The 17,831-nt window shown below is 34.4% G+C and overlaps 2 protein-coding genes and 1 long non-coding RNA gene across 3 annotated transcripts; 2 read left to right on the top strand and 1 right to left on the bottom strand.

Moving 5' to 3' along the window:
- Positions 1–65: 65 nt before the first annotated feature.
- Positions 66–5,976, bottom strand: LOC140040211 (uncharacterized). Its single transcript, XM_072085971.1, has 4 exons — positions 5,691–5,976; positions 1,985–2,292; positions 1,372–1,722; positions 66–787 (listed from the first exon to the last, which is right to left on the bottom strand). The coding sequence occupies exons 1-4, from the start codon at positions 5,705–5,707 to the stop codon at positions 423–425; spliced, it is 1,041 nt and encodes a 346-aa protein (XP_071942072.1). The 5' UTR covers positions 5,708–5,976; the 3' UTR covers positions 66–422.
- Positions 5,977–6,393: 417 nt separating this feature from the next.
- Positions 6,394–9,186, top strand: LOC140040216 (uncharacterized). Its single transcript, XR_011842695.1, has 3 exons — positions 6,394–6,446; positions 6,942–7,077; positions 7,406–9,186. It is a non-coding gene; the product is annotated as an uncharacterized lncRNA (long non-coding RNA).
- A 292-nt stretch (positions 9,187–9,478) lies between these two features.
- Positions 9,479–17,319, top strand: LOC140040210 (SWI/SNF-related matrix-associated actin-dependent regulator of chromatin subfamily B member 1-like). Its single transcript, XM_072085970.1, has 9 exons — positions 9,479–9,622; positions 10,927–11,038; positions 11,452–11,578; positions 11,740–11,877; positions 12,424–12,551; positions 14,664–14,833; positions 15,237–15,427; positions 15,782–15,913; positions 16,348–17,319. Exons 1-9 carry the CDS (start codon positions 9,527–9,529, stop codon positions 16,385–16,387), a joined length of 1,134 nt encoding a protein of 377 aa, XP_071942071.1. The 5' UTR covers positions 9,479–9,526; the 3' UTR covers positions 16,388–17,319.
- The last annotated feature ends 512 nt before the right edge of the window (positions 17,320–17,831 follow it).

Genomic DNA, 17,831 nt, shown 5'->3' on the forward strand with positions numbered 1-17,831 from the left:
CAGAGAAAACTTATACATAATTAACGCGTAATTGCTTTATAAAACTTAATACATTATCGCTAATTTCTAATAAAGCTTGGATGAAACGCAATGACGTAGGCACAATGCAAATGAGTTGATGACCAATCAGAAGCGACAGTTTGGATGGTCCATCGCGTCGTGATTGGTCAAATTACTTGCGGCGCGCTTACGTCCTTGCTAGTGGGATCCAAGCATTTATCGCCACAAGTGTAGTGCATTTCACGACGACGTTATACTCGTAAAATAAATCTTAATGTAAAAGGCTATATGTATTACCCATTTATTCAGCTGCTTAAAATGTTCAATTCAAATATTGCACGATTTGTGCTTTAGAACATGATACGTAATAAACCACATCAGTTCCAGTATTGATTAGTATACGATAGTTGATGTACGCGACTCTACGGGGAATATTGCTGCTGTGGTATGTTTTGGTGGGAAACTGACGAAGGAGGTAGGCCTTGATGGATAGCAGGTACAGGAGGTAGCTGATGGTGAGAGCTTGGCATCATAGATCTTTGGTTCAATAATTGGCGAAGAGCGTTCGATTCTTCTCTCAGTGTATTCAACTGCGCATGTAACATGGCGTTTTCTTTCTCAAGAAAGCTAGCCCGCATCCCGATGTGTTCCTCTCGTATCTTACGAGCGTCTCTTGATCTCTTCGCGGCTAGATTGTTCCGTTTCCGACGTTCAAAGTAACGGTCGTCTTTGTCGTCGTCGCATACAGCTCGTTTGTTATTTCTTCTTTTTGATCTCTTCTTGGGACCTTAAATAAAAGAAAACGTATTTAAATCATTGGTACTATTCTCGATATATAAATATTTAGTTAACAGAAAGAGACACAGCCCAACCAAGAATTAAACTCTGTCTCTGAGTGTATCCGTTGAATTGACACTAAACATCACATAAATTAATAATAATAATAACAGGATTTTTATAGCGCACATACCACCACTCAAGAGTGCTCAAGGCGCAATAAATTCGTTGCCGTAAAAACATATAAAACTCCCGCATTCGATTCAACTTTTCTTAAGCTTGGTTCCCACTAGAACGTAACGCAAGGACGTAAACGCAACGCAAGCGTTTTAACCAGTGACAAGCGAAGTTATAGACAATCAGCAATCACAAGCGAATAAGCCATCGCTTGTGATTGGTCAATTCACTTGCGTTGCGTTACGTCCTTGTGTTGCGTCGCTAGTGGGGAACCACGCTTTAGTCTCACCGGTCAGTCTTTCTTGGCGACTTATATTATCCATAACCTATACAATAATTGAAATGAATTTTAAATACTGACAGCGACGAAGAGTGGACTGGCATTTCTCAATCTCTATTTCATTATTGAATACTTACCGGGAACGTCATCATCGTCGTCGTCCTCTAACATATCGTCCTCTAGTTCGTCATCAAGTTGCTGTTGGTGCATGCCATGAACCATGTGATGGTTGAAAGAATACGATGACGATTCAGGACCCGGATTTGGAATCTGCTGAAAGCTGTTAGATTGTGAGTTGTTTTGTTGTAACATCATCATCTGCGAAGCGTTTACTGGACCGGGCATATTTAACATGTTGAATTGAGATGGTAGAGGTGGAACCATGTTTGATGAGTTCGACGTTTGTCCAGACATCATGCCATTGTCAGGAATCATGTTTAATAAGATACGTCTCTTGTCTTCCTCTTGATCTTTTTCATCTGCCGACTCTATTAAAATAGAATAAAATATTGTAATAAATACATAAAAATTATGCAGTTACTGATCTATCAATTCAACAAATTGTAATAACTTGTTAATCAATAATTAATATCAATCAATAATTTTCAATCATCAGTTGTCGTGGTGTCATCAATCATCGTCGATCACTTCCTGTACAATGTATTGTAGGAATACTGTAAATATCGATTACCATTATTGAACTTGTAGAAAAGGCGTTTTCCATCTATCAAGTAAAATATAGTTACTTACGTGACTCGCCAGGCGGCGTAGGTGGCATTGTCTGCTGCTTCTGTCTATTTTCCATTGAATGCGGCACAATACCATGTGGTAAATTAACTGAATTTATTATAATTCCATTTGGAACCGGTATCGGCATTTGCTGCTGCTGCTGCTGGAGTATTTGATTTCCTATCGTCTGATTTGCCTGTGAAAGTCTATGCGCGGCCGAGTGTTCATCATCCGCGCCCATGACAACATTATAGTTTTGTGGCGTTGCATTTTGAATGACGTTCGTGTGGACAGGCTGTGCGTAGTTTTGCATATAGTAACCATTATTGCTACCTTTGTTTATAAAAGAAGAACATGTTAGTTAATTTAATAATAATCATATTAAAAGAATAATTGTAGGCCCTAGTAATGCGAAAAGAATTACAAATTCGACATTTCAATATTGTACTGTACAGTACTACAAGATAACTGTATTTTTGTCCTTATAAATAATGTTAATGTACCATGGATGTACAAAATGTAAATTTACCATGATTGTAGACATTTCGAATTTTAAAAACGTCATTCAAAGTTTGCGAAATAATAAAATGGGTCTATAAATATAATTATACAGATTAAAGCACGAAGCCACATCAGTGTCAGTGAAACATACATTATTTATATTATTCAAGATACACATCAAATATTGTATGAAACATGAAAGTTTTTTTGATTTAGTTTCCGGGAGAACTTGCTAATCGTTCATAATAATATATATTTACTGTAGGCCTATAGTTAAAATAATAAAGATGTATTGTCCTCCTGAAAAAAATAATGATTGAAACACTTGTTTTTTAATATGACATTTTAATGTCACTTAATAGTTTATCCACTTTGATAAAAAATTAGATCGAGAAGAAAAATTATTTACCTGAAAAAACTTGTAATTTAAATTTTTTAAATAGTCAAATTGGCTGCCAGTCAATGGATTTTTGGTTGAATTTGACAACTTATTTTGTCACTTGTCACTTTTTGTCAAGTGAAAACATTTTGTTTTCGTTATTTTTTTTTTTTTTTGGGGGGGGGGGGGGGACAATACATCTTTAACTGTTATCAAAAGACACTGTATAAACATGGGATTCAACAGTGTTTGTCATTGAAAACTCGAATGAATTGGTACTTGGCTATGCCAGGGAGAGCTTATTTTATCATGGTTTTATTTACGTATTCGCAGTTGGATGTTATATCTATATATAAATTTACGTAAGGGCAAAATTCGATAAATCGCAGTTTATTTCTAGAATTTTTACTCGATGGTATATAAAGTTGGTTCGTACTTTCGGTACTGATTTTAACCATCTGATGTAACCATGTTTACTAATTAAATTGAGTTAGATAATTAGTTATTGACAATTAAAACGAATTTAGGTTCAACGATTTGCCCCAAATAGGGTGTTTCGTGGTCGTGGTATACACTGTCTAATGGATGTCTAACTTGAAAAATACCCGCAGACAATAATGCAAGGATGCTTCGCATTTTCCTATCTCCTCCTACGATAATTGTTTTTAATAGCTGAAAACCGGTTGAACAGCTCGAGTACAGCATCATAATGTTGAAGACAGGCCGATTTTCTTTAAAAAATACTATTTTGATAGATTTAATATACGTTTATACAAATGTTTTGATCTGCGATAAATGGAACATTCCAATCTCTGTTCCACAAGTGTCTATTCCCTCAGGCGTCGTAAAGACAAGTACTGTACAGTCATAACAGAAATTCGATACATTTTTTTCCAATCTGTGGAATCCTTTTTTTTTAACGCATAATGAGCTAGCCTTTCCAGTCGCCGTCTATTATGTACAATCAACTTTATTATTGCAGCTAAACCACCACCAACATCACCACCCTCCCCTCACTGGCATGAGTAGCGTTGTAAAGTCAGTAGAGGACAGGCCTACAGTACGAATGATCAGTACATGCCCTAAACGCAGAACAACTTTGGTGGTTAGGAAACAACTTAATTTTCAATACAAGTTGGGTAGCATAATTGGCTCTATGAAACACTTGACCATTAGGCCTACTAATTAAGTTGAGTTAGATAATTATTTATTGACGATTAAAGCGAATTTACGATTTGCCGCGATTAGAGGTGTTTAATATATTACTGACAGTTCCTTCTGAACGTTTGTAATCATGTAACTTCAAAAAAATATAAACGTCGTATTAGAGTGATGTATCGTTACATGTACTGTACTATTTCAATCGACTATGACGGTGACAGTTTCAACAAAGTATTAAATCGCAATGTTTTACTGTGTTTACTGGTATATTATTTGTAAAACATGAAAACAATTCATATTTCGTTACTAAATCGATAAAGAATATATTTAAAAATTGTTCGTCTTTGCATCCATCCTCTTCCCCATCCCTCAACCCAAATGTTACATACAAAACACAAATTCAGTTTGTTTCTTATTTTGTGACAAACTTCTTTTTCGGAAGTAATTCCCGGGGTGCTAATTTTAGTTGAGTACATAAATCACCGTGTCTATTTATTCGTTCCTGTAAACAACATGTATTATTGTCCTGCATGTGCATTTGAAGTCGCCAGTTTTTTAAACGCTGAAATTACTATGTATTCGAGAACCATCTGTGGGCACGACCTAGATGGTACGCGAGCGAAGCGAGCGTACCATCTAGTTATAACAATGTACGCAACAAAAAAGTGTACTATAACAACCAGTAGGCTATGTATACCATGCAAATTACTACCATTTAAATGTACAGCTGAAATTAAATTTGTTAAATCTATTCAGCGTGACCATCTATGACGTAACAATTTAAGTGGACAATGTCCTTCAAACAATGCGTTCCACTTCTTAAATAGGGGTATAAACCATGTGGGCCTAAATATTTGTTTAAATGAAGAATATTCAGAATTAAAAGTTTTAAATAGAATAATTGTTTGTTTTTAAACTTTAAACAAGATTTTGTAATATTAAGTATAGGAAATAATATTTAAAAATGTTTGTAAAATCTATTTTAAAAATGGAATGTTCCGGTATGCTTAAAACTTGCATTCTAAATTTTGCATTTTACCTTTTTTTCTTAATAATTAACGTTATTTCTTGTATTTACTGTACATATTACTATTTTATCATATTCATTGGTACATCATGAATACATAGAAAATACTTTAGAACCGACCTAAACGTAACAAATCTATTATCTTTAATAATTGAAGGCGTCGTTTAGAAATCGGCAAAGCGTCTCGTCTTTCATGTATTGTACAACATTACGCAAGATGGCGAAATCTGTTTGCATAGGTAATTACACTGTATGGGTGTTAGTGGAATGTACTTGAAAATTACGAAAACTTACGTAATGTGGTATTTTATTATATAAAGCAGTCTTAACACTTGAATGAAACCAGACACAACATAACTCTTCGTGCGATCTGACCAAACATTATGTGTACTCTAAAAAGTGTATATAATGTAGTAAACGATTTTGTTTAACTTCTCGACACAGCGTTAGGCCTTTTGACTTCGTAAGGCCATCTGCTTTGTTGTGTTTTTTTAAAAATATCAAGTGAATTCTTTTCGATTCCGAAAATGTGATGTTTTAGGCGGCCTTGTTTGTTTAACGTAGGCGCTATTTATGTCTCTATTATTAAATTAAGTAACAGTAGTACGAAAGCTTTGTAATACAAAAAATGCGATCATAATAAATTCTGTAATTGTAACCTACCTGATACGTCCATTTCGGGGTTTATACAGGCGTAAGTTTGTCAGTTTAAATCGTGATTTTCTATGTCTTCTTCGCAGGAATTGTTATTTCTGTGTAAACTAAGTACTTTATATAACGATGTTACTTAAACATAATTATTAAAGTTGCTAATATTAATATTTCTCCAATAAATTTACGACGTGGCCTTCAATTGTTCGTTCTGATATTTCCTTTCCATTTGTGCAGTGTTGCTCTACCGACAATTAAGCTGAATGCGTAATGACTGGTGTTCATGTGATTACGTAATAGGTGGTGTGCTTCATGATAAGCATGGTTTAGACAAAGGGCTGCATAGAGATTTCCTATTGTACAGTGCAGGCTTTACAGATGTATTCATACACTCGGAGGTGTCAATTAATTCATCATGAAGTTAATGTAGAAATGTGTGGGTAGATTTCTCCAATAGGTCTTAAATATAATTCAATTGTTTGATGAATGTTTTCTATTTAAAATGGTTAACATGGTTGGAGAGTTGTATCTTTTATTATATATATAGAAAAACAAATTTAAAAATTGAATAGTTTACCTTACTTGTTTGTGTTTTTTATCCTTGAACTTGTAAATATAATTTTAATTTTGGAAAATGATTTTTTAATACTGTTTGTATGTTGACAGTCGATCGTCTGAAAAGAAACTTATTTAACTGTATTGGGGGCGCCATTTCTTTTACAATTGCAACATGGCGAGGGATAGAATAATTCTTATTACAGAAAGTAAGTAAATGTTTTATTCGCTATCTAAAAGTAGGATTATCAGTTATAAAGTACAATTTTTATTGACCGTAATTTTTTTTATCATATCGTTTTAATAGCAAACATAGTTTGATCAATTTTGGGAAGAATTTGTGATATAACCCGGAGGCCTAGCCTAGCTGTAGAGTAGGCTCTCTCCACTCTGCATACTGCCCTCTTCTCTTCCTGTGTCTCTCTGTGCATGGAGGTATGCTCTGTGTGAGTGTGACTACGTACTACGGTAATTTGTAAGGGTAGGCCACACAGTGCTTGGATATTGCTCTCATCTTTAATTCCAGCAGGTTCAAACGATAAACACGTGATTACATACGTAAATTAATTACTTAAAATACATACAATTTATTAGACCTTTTTTTAGGATGGATGTAAAATATATTTCCTTTCAGTTAGTATAATAGTATTATGTTATCAGGTTTACCAGTTTTCATTAACAATAAAAATAATCTTTTGAAATAGGAAAATGATTATGTGACATTTGGACAAGAGGTTATACAGTTTAAAATTGCAGAAATCGTAAAAAAGATAAGAGTACTATTGAACAATGATCTTCAAACGTTTAAACCGCTGGTTTTTGTCTCAGAGACTGGAGCAGGTAAGTTTAATGTTGAACTGTACACATTTTTGCATCATTGTGCTGGTTAAGTAAGAGGATTAACTAACTACACCTATTAAAATCAGCACAATGATAAAACAAGAAGTAGTTAGAGACGGATTGCCAGCGTAAATTTGTCCGAAAAGCTTATTTTTAAAATGTATATGTGTTCTGATTGGACTACTGCATCAATATTTGGCAGTTCTATTCAAATCAACTCGTGAATCAAATGAATATGACAACTGTTTATTACAGTACCTTGGATTTGGTGCTTTTTAATTTCTTATATACATTTTAGTAATGTAATGTAATTTGTTTATTTGACTAGGCTCCAGAGTTTGTGTCTGCTTACAGGATACCTCGTACAGCAACAACCGTTATCGTCCTCGGCCTGGCAATCTCGATCTTTAGTTCACATAGATTATCAACAACATGTAAATGCAAACTAATCAAATCAGAATAGACAATGGTGATAAACAAAGCGAAATCCCAAAGGGAAAATGATATAACAGAAAGACATTGATTAGTGGAATCATAAAATTCCATTTGGATTGTGTCAGGATGCTCCCAGATTGCTTTTCTAGAAATTTGCCGTTTTTATGATGTAATCAAAATAAATCCCAACTGAAGATGCCGTAACAGCAATATGTTTAGTGAGAGAATGATAACATTATATTTGGATTGTGTGCCTATACTGTATTATGTTCCTAGCTTGGTGTGGTTGGAATGTTTAATCTTTTGTTTATTATATAATTTAAATCATAAGAAATCCTAAAGGAAAATAACAGAAAGATGTTAAGTGACGGAAGGATAAGCTTTCTGTAGGGTTGTTACAGTTGTACGTTCTTATCTCATTTTGAAATCTACATATTGCCACTACAATTAAATAATGAAATATTTTGTTTTTAATTAGTACTAAAAACTAGCAGCTTAAGTACCTTTATATTGAATTTGTGAATTTGATTTTATATCTGTTGATAATTTTCCTTTTTGCATATTTGTTTGATTAATTCAGTAAAACATCAGCTGACTGCACTGCCAGGCAAATTTGAAACATAAACTTCTCTAAATATGTATCTTTGTTTATGTTATCTATCATGTTACGAATTTCTTCACACTCTGATGTTCTAGTCAAAAAAGCATTTTGTTTTCTGTTTTTTTTTATACTGATTTTTGGTTTTATTTGACCAAGACAAATATACTAAAAAACAATCCCTTACTAAAATCTAATTGTCCAATAAAGACCCCCAGATATGGGTTATAATTAATTGTTAATGTTTCCCATATAAGATCAATTATAAAATAATTATTATGGTAATAATTTCTATTTTCAGTTCATGTTGATCTCGCCATTTTTATTATTATAATGTGTTGCCTTTAATTAAGCTCATTAACTCTATACCTATTGTTTTCACATTCAACAATGTAAAACAGACTCTTCTACAAAACAAGTGATGAAAGTTTTTTAAGTTCTAACCATATTATGGTTTGTGTAAAAATATTTATCTGAGAAGGAGTTGTGTCCTGACTTTCCATACAATAAGTACAAAGTATTATATCCTTTCTCAAGACTAAAATACTATAGTTCACTATTAATATTTAGGCTGCAGACTTTAGTAAGACAAATGCCTGTCATTTTGTGCCAAATACTATATATTCTACTGTACCAAATAAACCTTGATCACAATGCTTTACTGGAGTCATTTTGCCCAATATTAGTATCATATATGAACTAGTATAGTCCCAGTGGGCTTGTATTTGAAATTTGGTAACAATTAGTTTGTTGGACTGTACTCAGATTGTATTGACAATTAATTTACTTCAAGTGTACATTATGGTGTAGGATTATAGTTGAACATATACTTGAGTCATATACGGTAGTAGCTATGTTTAAAATTTCATGTGTTTTTTAATGATAATGAACTGATTAAAAATACTAATTTAATTTATTATTATTATAAAAACAAGTTATTACCAATGAATGAACTATGTTAATCAATCACATGTTATTGGCTGATGAATTCTTACTTTGGGACCCCCTTAATGGTCCGGTGTGTTAATCCAATTTTCATGTTAAGGAATGTTAAATAAATTATCAGAATTGTCAAATATTTGTTAGAATTGTCTTTTTTCATTTTTTTTTTTTTTTTTTTGGTCACACAAATAAAACCTAAAACTTTCCAGATAAGGAAAGTTTTATACAATGCCAGAGCTGATCCTATTATGGAATTAATTTTATTTTCGCCAAAGATGTTTGAACCATTTTAGTGGTTTTAGCAACCGAGTGTGTATGTACTCTGTGCTGCTACTGCTAGCTGTGGTATTATTATATCAAAGAATGTGTGCTGTGTGGTATACAGAGTATATAGAGGGCGTCTGTTTCTTTGTTATAAAAAAAAATCGCTCGTCTGTGTTTCTTGTTTTCAACCACCAGATTTGTGTAAATAAAATGTCATCTAAACATGTTCCTCTTGCTACATTTGGTAAAAAACCCGATACCTTTAGGTTTGAAGAAGGAGGGGAAAGGTTTATGATTGGTTCTGAGGTAATTTATTGTTTTATTTTTCCTATAAATACAGCTTGACCTAGACGGCTAGCTAGGCCTAGGTATGTCTATTTATAAACAGCTCTATGAAATTGTACGTACGTCTCACGAGCGATTATTGATGAGGGGATTGTTCCCGAGCGAGCCGGGGTATGCCTAGCCTACTAGGCCTAGCATTGCAAGGCAAGCATAGCCAGGCCTATGTGCTAATTATAATTAATATAGTGATAATAACGGCGCTAGTTCCGTTTCGCACCTGTCATTTATTTCGACTCAACATTTGTTAAGAAACTTTATCGTGAGTACCACACCTTAGAATTAGACCTCAAAAATACTTTTACGAAGGAGATCACACAAAAAGTGACAAATAAATGCTTTAAATTGATGAATTTACAGACGTGTTTCTCGCACATCAGTTCGTCAATTTCGCATACGCCATGTTCAATGTTGTTGTTTCTATGGAGCGCCAAAAGAGCAATCATAATAGAGGGCTAAAAACTTAATATAATGCATATATTTAATGCATTTATTGGTGAAAATTATGTTCAATTTTAATATATTTTGTCAATGTCAATGCAACAAAACCCTAGGCCTAAATCAGCATCACTACCTAGCCTAGGCCTAAGACCAAGAGGAATATTATTTAGATCATTGAGATATAAAAACTACAGTACATGTAATAATATGACGATGAATTTGTCGATTTTCATTCTTAAAAGTTAACGAAAACTGCAAAAACCATGTACAGTATCAACAGTAACATGTGTTGCATTGACATTGACAAAATATATTAAAATTGAACGTAATTTTCACTAATAAATGCATTAAATATACGCATTATATTGAGTTTTTAGCCCTCTATTATGATTGCCCTTTTGGCGCTCCATAGAAACAACAACATTGAACATGGCGTATGGAACCGATGTGCGAGAAATACCTCTGTAAATTCATCAATTTAAAACATTTATTTGTTACTTTTTGTGCGATCTCCTTCGTAAAAGTATTCTTGAGGCCTAATTCTAAGGTGTGGTACTCACGATAAAGTTTCTTAACAAATTTTGAGTCGAAATAAATGACAGGTGCGAAACGGAACTAGCGCCATAATAACTGACTATTTGATGGTTGAAAAGCATTTTATGACATCTCAGTAAAATGTATCACTATCAAATCAGAAGTTAGAACATTCAATTAATTTTCTATCGCCGTCTGCTGCATGATAATAATATGGTTACTGGTAGGTGACCGTGTTACTACATACGTGTTGTTACTATCTAGACTGCTCTTTTTGTATAAAAATCATGTAGGTTGGTAATTACTTGCGTATGTTCCGAGGTTCACTTTACAAAAAATATCCATCACTATGGCGACGTTTAGCTTCCATGCAAGAAAGAAGAATGATTGTCAAACTAGGAGAGCGTAAGTTTTTTAAATGGAATTTAATATTCATTACTGTATTTCCCAAATCCTTTATCCATAGTGCATTTTAATTATTTTCCAAATGTTCTCATCATTTTGTACTGTAAACTGCCAGCAACGAATAAATGACTCGAGCTTACTGTAGAATTGCTTTAAAACTCTTTTTTCCACTTCTGAATAAATTTAAATTTAAACTCATTCTTAGAATTGTGCCACCAATTTATGATAAAATACTCAAAAAATAGTTTCTTCCAAAATCATTTGGAGGAATGACGGACCATGATCGATACTGTGAGTATAGTATATTATAACCTGATAAGGCGAAATAAGAATGAAGAAATGTAGGAAGGTGGACTTGTCTGGCTAGACAAGAAGGTTCCCAAATCACTCCTATTCTTTTTGTTGTTTTGTAGGTTTTGGTCAACATGGCCTGGCAACTAATGTTACGTTACTAAAAGCAATAGAAGTAGAAGAAATACTAGAAGGAAATGAAGAAAAGTATAAAGCTGTTTCAATAAACACAGAGTTGACACCTCTCAGGTTAGTGATACAATTTAAGTAGTAGTCATGCCATTATCAATGATGCCATCTTTCTTTAATTTATCATTTGTGTTATATGATGCAATCTCAATAATGAAATGTCATTAATCCTAATGCTAATTATATATTAATTAATGTCTTTAATCTCTGTAATATTCTAGAGACTCAAAACAGAAACGAAGTCGTGACTGGGTTCCTGCTGTTCCTAATAGCTCTCATCATCTGGATGCAGTGCCTTGTTCCACTCCAATAAGTCGTACTAGAATAACTGGTAAAAGGCAACGTACATTTCCATTATGGTATGTGGCAGCGTACAGTTTCTTACAATAAAAAATTAACCACCTTTGTTTGTAGAATTAAGCTTCCAGTAATGGAAATTACTGTGGAATGTTTTAATAAATACTTTTTAAATAATTTACTTGTGTGTACATAAACAGCCAAGTAGAATTTATTAATATTTGTATCTTTGAATAACTGATACAAATTTACAAGCACTGATATGACAGAGGTGTATGTAAATGAGAGATGTTACATTATGTGGGTGCTGTGCAAGGCTAAACCCAGGTTATGAGTGCTCACTGGCTAACCCTAGGGGCCACACAGAGCTTGTGGGGGCCCATGAGCAGTGCCCAGAGCAAAAAAACTGGCATTAAAATATGTCGAAAAAGGTTAAAAATGGCCAAGGCCTCCAGCATTGAAGGGCCACTTAGGGTTCCTAAACCAAGGACCCCAGGCCTTGGTGTTATGCCACTGGCTAAACCATTGTGCCATGGGCTAAACCATTGTGCCATGGGCCTCTATGTGTTGTTAGTTATTTATTGCCATATACATTTCTATTACTATAGTTTTGATGATCATGATCCATCTGTTCATCATGAGAATGGTGCCAACCAGGAAGTACTTGTACCAATCCGATTGGATATGGAGATTGAAGGACAGAAATTGAGGGACACATTCACATGGAATAAAAATGGTAAGTTTAGAAAAACTTTTCTTCTATATAGTTATGAAACACAAATGATGGTTCAATGGTAATTTTTATTTTAGAATATACTAGGGACTACACACTCCAAGGGTCCTAGGTTCAAGTCATGATTTTTTTTAAGGACCAAGTTACAACTCCACTCCCAAAGACTTGTAATAAGACTTTGTTTATGTAGAGCACCTTGTGTATATGTTTGTCTTGTGAACCTCTGAGGGTTCCTAATGATCAGCAATTGCTGGATGGATCACCCTCATTAAATATAGTAAAAAAAAAAAAAACAAAAAAAAAAAAACATTCTAACAAATGAATATAAGTTCGGAATAAGCTCCGCCCACAATTGATGATTGATTTAGGTGCAGGGGTGGCGCCAGGATCTTCCCGACGCGGGGGCTACATTCCCCGACGAGGGGGCTATGCGAGCATCACTATGCGAGCCCCCGGAAGCAACGCGTTCTAGCGTCATTTGAGGTCATTTTAATCAGATTTAGGGTAGCCATTTTTTCCATTTTTTATAATGCATAAATAAAATACTGCGTGCAAAAAAACGATGCGCGATGACTGTTTCAATCCATATTTTTCGATTTAAAAAATAAAAGTTCAAAGAAAATTTAGAAAAATAGAGTTGGAGGTCCCGGAAATTGGACTTATTATACTTCAAAACATGAAAAAAAATATATAAGTCCCTATCATGGTTGTGACTGAGCTAAGAAATGTAGAAAAAAAAATAGAGATGTTAGGTCCCGGAAAATGCACTTCTTGTACTTCAAAATATGACCAGCTTTATTGTTGGGGCTGAGCTAAGAAAATGTTTAAAACTAGAGCTGCAGGTCTTCAAAAAATTGCATTTTATACTTTGGAAACATCAGGCCTAGAGGCTTAAAAAACGCAAGTAGACCTTTTTCAGTCGGGGAAATAAGTTTATTCCTCCCAAGTGTATGCGTGCGTACCATCTGGACTTCCGAGTGGTGAGAAATTCATGACATACAGGACATTGAAAATGTAATAACTTAGCTATAATAAGATGTTGGCTAAGCAAAAATGGCACGTTTTTTTTGTTTAGTAATGGATGAAAAATTTATTTTAGGTGCCCCACGGTACAGAATGTTACTTGTAAATTAAAAGATTGGTGAACATACGAACAATTAACTTAATTCGTTTTTGCTGTAGTGTAGCGTACGTCGACGCAGTACACGACGTAACCGTCGGTAAACTGCGCCTGGAAAATAACTACAGTACACATTTTGGTCCCCTGATGGAACATGATATCACGCGTCTCGACCCAACGTTGAACGATTCGTACAAAGGGATACCGCCAGACAAGTGCGTACATAGCTATTGTTTAGTAGTAAGTTAGATCGCTGGCAATAATGAATGCATATAAAGTGCATAATATCACTCTGACGTACTCTCACGGTCAATGAAACGTCGCGGTTTTCTAGGCGCTGAAGCTAGCTACGAAGTGAACGCGAACGCTTTTTACTGTATATTATATTCCCCGACAAAAAGTACCCGTGTTCCCTTCGGTAACCGTCGGTAAACTTCGCCTGGAAAATAACTACATTACACATTTTGGTCCCTGGATGGAACTTGATATCACGCGTCTCAACCCAAACGTTGAACGATTCGTACAAGGGATACCGCCAGACAAGTGCGTACCTAGCTAATGTTTAGTAGTAAGTTAGATCGCTGGCAATAATGAATGCATAAGTGCATAATAGCCCTCTGACGTACTCTCACGGTCAATGGAACGTCGTGGTTTTCTAGGCGCTGAAGCTGTATGAAGTGAACGCGAACGTTTTTTACTGTATATTATATTCCCCGACAAAAAGTACCCGTGTTCCCCGACGGGGGGGGGCTAGGCTCCCCGACGAGGGGGGCTAGAGCCCCCGTAGCCCCCCCCCCCCCCCCCCCCCCCGCTGGCGCCACCACTGTTTAGGTGATGACCACATGTGTATCCAAAACAAATTGTAACTTATGCTTATTAATTATATTTTTCGACCAATTTGTGTATTACTATTCTTTTTAAACAATAAATAAGCAAAATATCATTTCATCAACATTTTCTATCATAAAAATAATTCTTTTGCTTTCCTTGAGCAGAACATCTCATTACACCAGAGATGTTTGCAGAGGTGCTCTGTGAAGATCTTGAACTTTTACCTTTGAACTTTGTTCAACCAATTGCACAAGCCATTAGGAGTCAGATTGAAGCCTTTCCTGCAGACAACAGTATTCTTGAAGCTAACACTGACCAACGAGTCATTTTAAAAGTAAGTGACTAGTGTCTATATTAAGGACTTATAATACAGACCTACTTTTGTACTTTGTGTCCATACAGACAGAATCTTATTAATTTATAACAAGGGCTATGTAGATCAGTGTATTGAGGTAACCACCTACTCATGTACAGGTGTTTTTAAAGTGAGCAAGTTATGCCCAATTGAATCTACTGTTTATTGTCCTAAATAAGACCTGTTTTACCACCATTTTATTTTGTGTGTTCAATTGTTGCATTATTAACATAATTTTATTTTTTACTATATTCCATTTACATTTTATAATAATTATTTAATTGTATTTTTAATATAGTATTGTATTTAGTGTATTCTGTAATTAGGCCTTTGGTTTTTTTATAAGATGTGATTTGAAATAAAAATTTATTTTTTCTTTCAGCTCAATGTCCATGTAGGCAATGTATCATTAGTAGACCAATTTGAATGGGACATGTCAGAAAAAGATAATAGTCCAGAGGAATTTTCACTAAAACTGTGTGCTGAACTAGGCCTAGGAGGAGAGTTCATAACGGCTATTGCATACAGTATTCGGGGTCAGTTGAGTTGGCATCAGAGAACGTATGCATTTAGGTAAGCCGCTCTACGTCTAAATTTAGCCTGTAGAGAATTTTTAAAGGCAGTAATAATTGGAGAAGTAGTCCACTCGGCTTAAATGGTTACTCGCCTTAAATGGGCGGGTATCATACCTAGTGTATACAATCTATATTTATGTATAGAAAAAGAAAAGATGTTGAGTACTGTGCCTGTTTGGTTGATATTTAATTTGTGTTTTAAGATTGTAAATACTGGTTATATCGTTTTTTAAATGATTATTATATTATTTGTTCACTCATAAGCCAGAATTGGCTGGCCTTTTAGTAATCAAGGGTGTGATTAAATAAAAAAATAAATAAAAGCATAAATATATTTTTGTTTGCACTTCAGCGAAGCACCGTTACCTACTGTAGAGATTGCGATTCGTAACCAAGGGGAAGCAGACTCCTGGTGCCCCTTCCTAGAGACGTTAACAGATGCAGAAATGGAAAAGAAGATAAGAGATCAAGATAGAAACACAAGGTAACACTATCAGGAATTTATAATTCTTTCAATAATATAGTGTGACAAAAAAAAAGTGTAAATCATACATGGCTATGTATTACTATTCTTTATTAATAACCTGTAAAATGTACTGAAGCAATACCAACATGTGTAACTGTATTATCATTTTTATTAAACCTAATGTATATGTATGATCTGTTATTGTGCATTTCTGAATTTAATACTGTATACATTATCAAACTTATCTGTGATAACCCATATTTAATCTCTTATATTTTCACCTGACTCACTGCCCCCCCCCCTCCCAAATCCAAAAAAAAAAAATTCTCTAAGAGTAGAGTGAATAGCATTTCACAATCTTTTTTGCTTATGAATATTAATTATTAGTTATTTTCATTATGAATCATAATAATTTCTATCAAATAAAATAAATTGTAAATTTTATTTTTCAGACGAATGAGAAGACTTGCAAACACAGCACCATCTTGGTAACAACTACAGTCACAGAAGTTAGAGCAAAGCTACGAACCTCACGTTCATGTTTATGATGCATTGGCATTTGGACTGCAGGAATTAAAATACTTTGTACAAATTACAATGTAAATTGTCAATGATTAAAAGTGGTACAAAAAACAGTGAAGACATACCACGATATTGTTACATACATCAGTATCTATAGTATATACAAAGTAATTTGGTTTAATCATAGCAGAACATTATACTAACAAGTGTGTTGAATGATTGAAAAGTAGTACTGTATTGTACCCTTTCTTTAGTAACTTAAGTGGGTGACCTCTAGTATTGACATACTATCTGATTTCAAAAAGAAGAATTCAGTGCTCATGGTAAAAAATAATCAAGACCATTCAAGATGATGTCATCATGAGTCGATGCATCATGAGCCGATGATGTCATCATGAGCACATTGCTGCTCTAGGCTAATAAATCTAAGTCTACTTTCAACTGAAAGATCTCTCAACTTCATTACATCCACAGCAATGGATCCAATGTAGTGTATAGTGGGTCTTTTAATAAAACTACACAAATTTCATACAATGTGCTCATAATGTTCACACTGTTGTTACCCTATTTATGATTCTACAATGCTAGCTTACTAATGCTTACACTTTTTAGAATGTATCGCTTCTACAACTATTTAATACCCTGGGGCGGATCCAGACATTTTTGAGAGGGGGGGGGGGGTCCGCCGATAAAAAGGGCACATCAGATATTGAGTATTTGAGCCACAGCCCCCCCCCCCCCCCCCCCCCCATGGTGGGGGTTGTGGCGAAGCGAATTTTGGTACAGGACACACTTAGATGGCCGGAAATGGTACTCTCGCACGCAAAATCCATGATAAATGGCACCTTTCTAGTTCGCCGGAAATGACACTTTATTAGTAGGGATAACGATGCAAAATTAAAAGTTGTTATTTTTCAACCAATTTAAACATTATCTGTTGGTGTTTTGTTTCAATATTCCAATAAAGAAAGAATTACGAAAATCTGACTTGTAGTTTTCGAAATAATAGGGTCTAAAACATTGCCGAAAATGATTGTTTTTAGCCACGAATGTTGTAAACAAATTGCGCCATTTTTCGCTAAAATAATTACATATCACGTTTTAAAGTAATTTCTTTTATATCAACATTGGAAATATAAAAAAAAAAGAGTTGTTTATTTAACGAGATTCGTACAAATTCATTGCTCAAAATTTGTGTAGTAACGTTCAGTACAGAGAGATCACAGAGAATTATGTTTACAGTTCAATTATTTTCAGAATAATAATAAATAAAAATGTGTTTACCAATGGACAAATAATCGCGTCAATGACATAGCGGGCATGGTAACGTACGCGGAGTTGAATCGTAAAAAGTTTACATGCTCCCTCTGTAGTATGTGAAACGACGATCTATATTTAGAAGTTTAAGTAGAGA

The sequence above is a fragment of the Antedon mediterranea genome, chromosome 2, assembly GCF_964355755.1.
Source record: "Antedon mediterranea chromosome 2, ecAntMedi1.1, whole genome shotgun sequence".
Taxonomy (NCBI): domain Eukaryota; kingdom Metazoa; phylum Echinodermata; class Crinoidea; order Comatulida; family Antedonidae; genus Antedon; species Antedon mediterranea.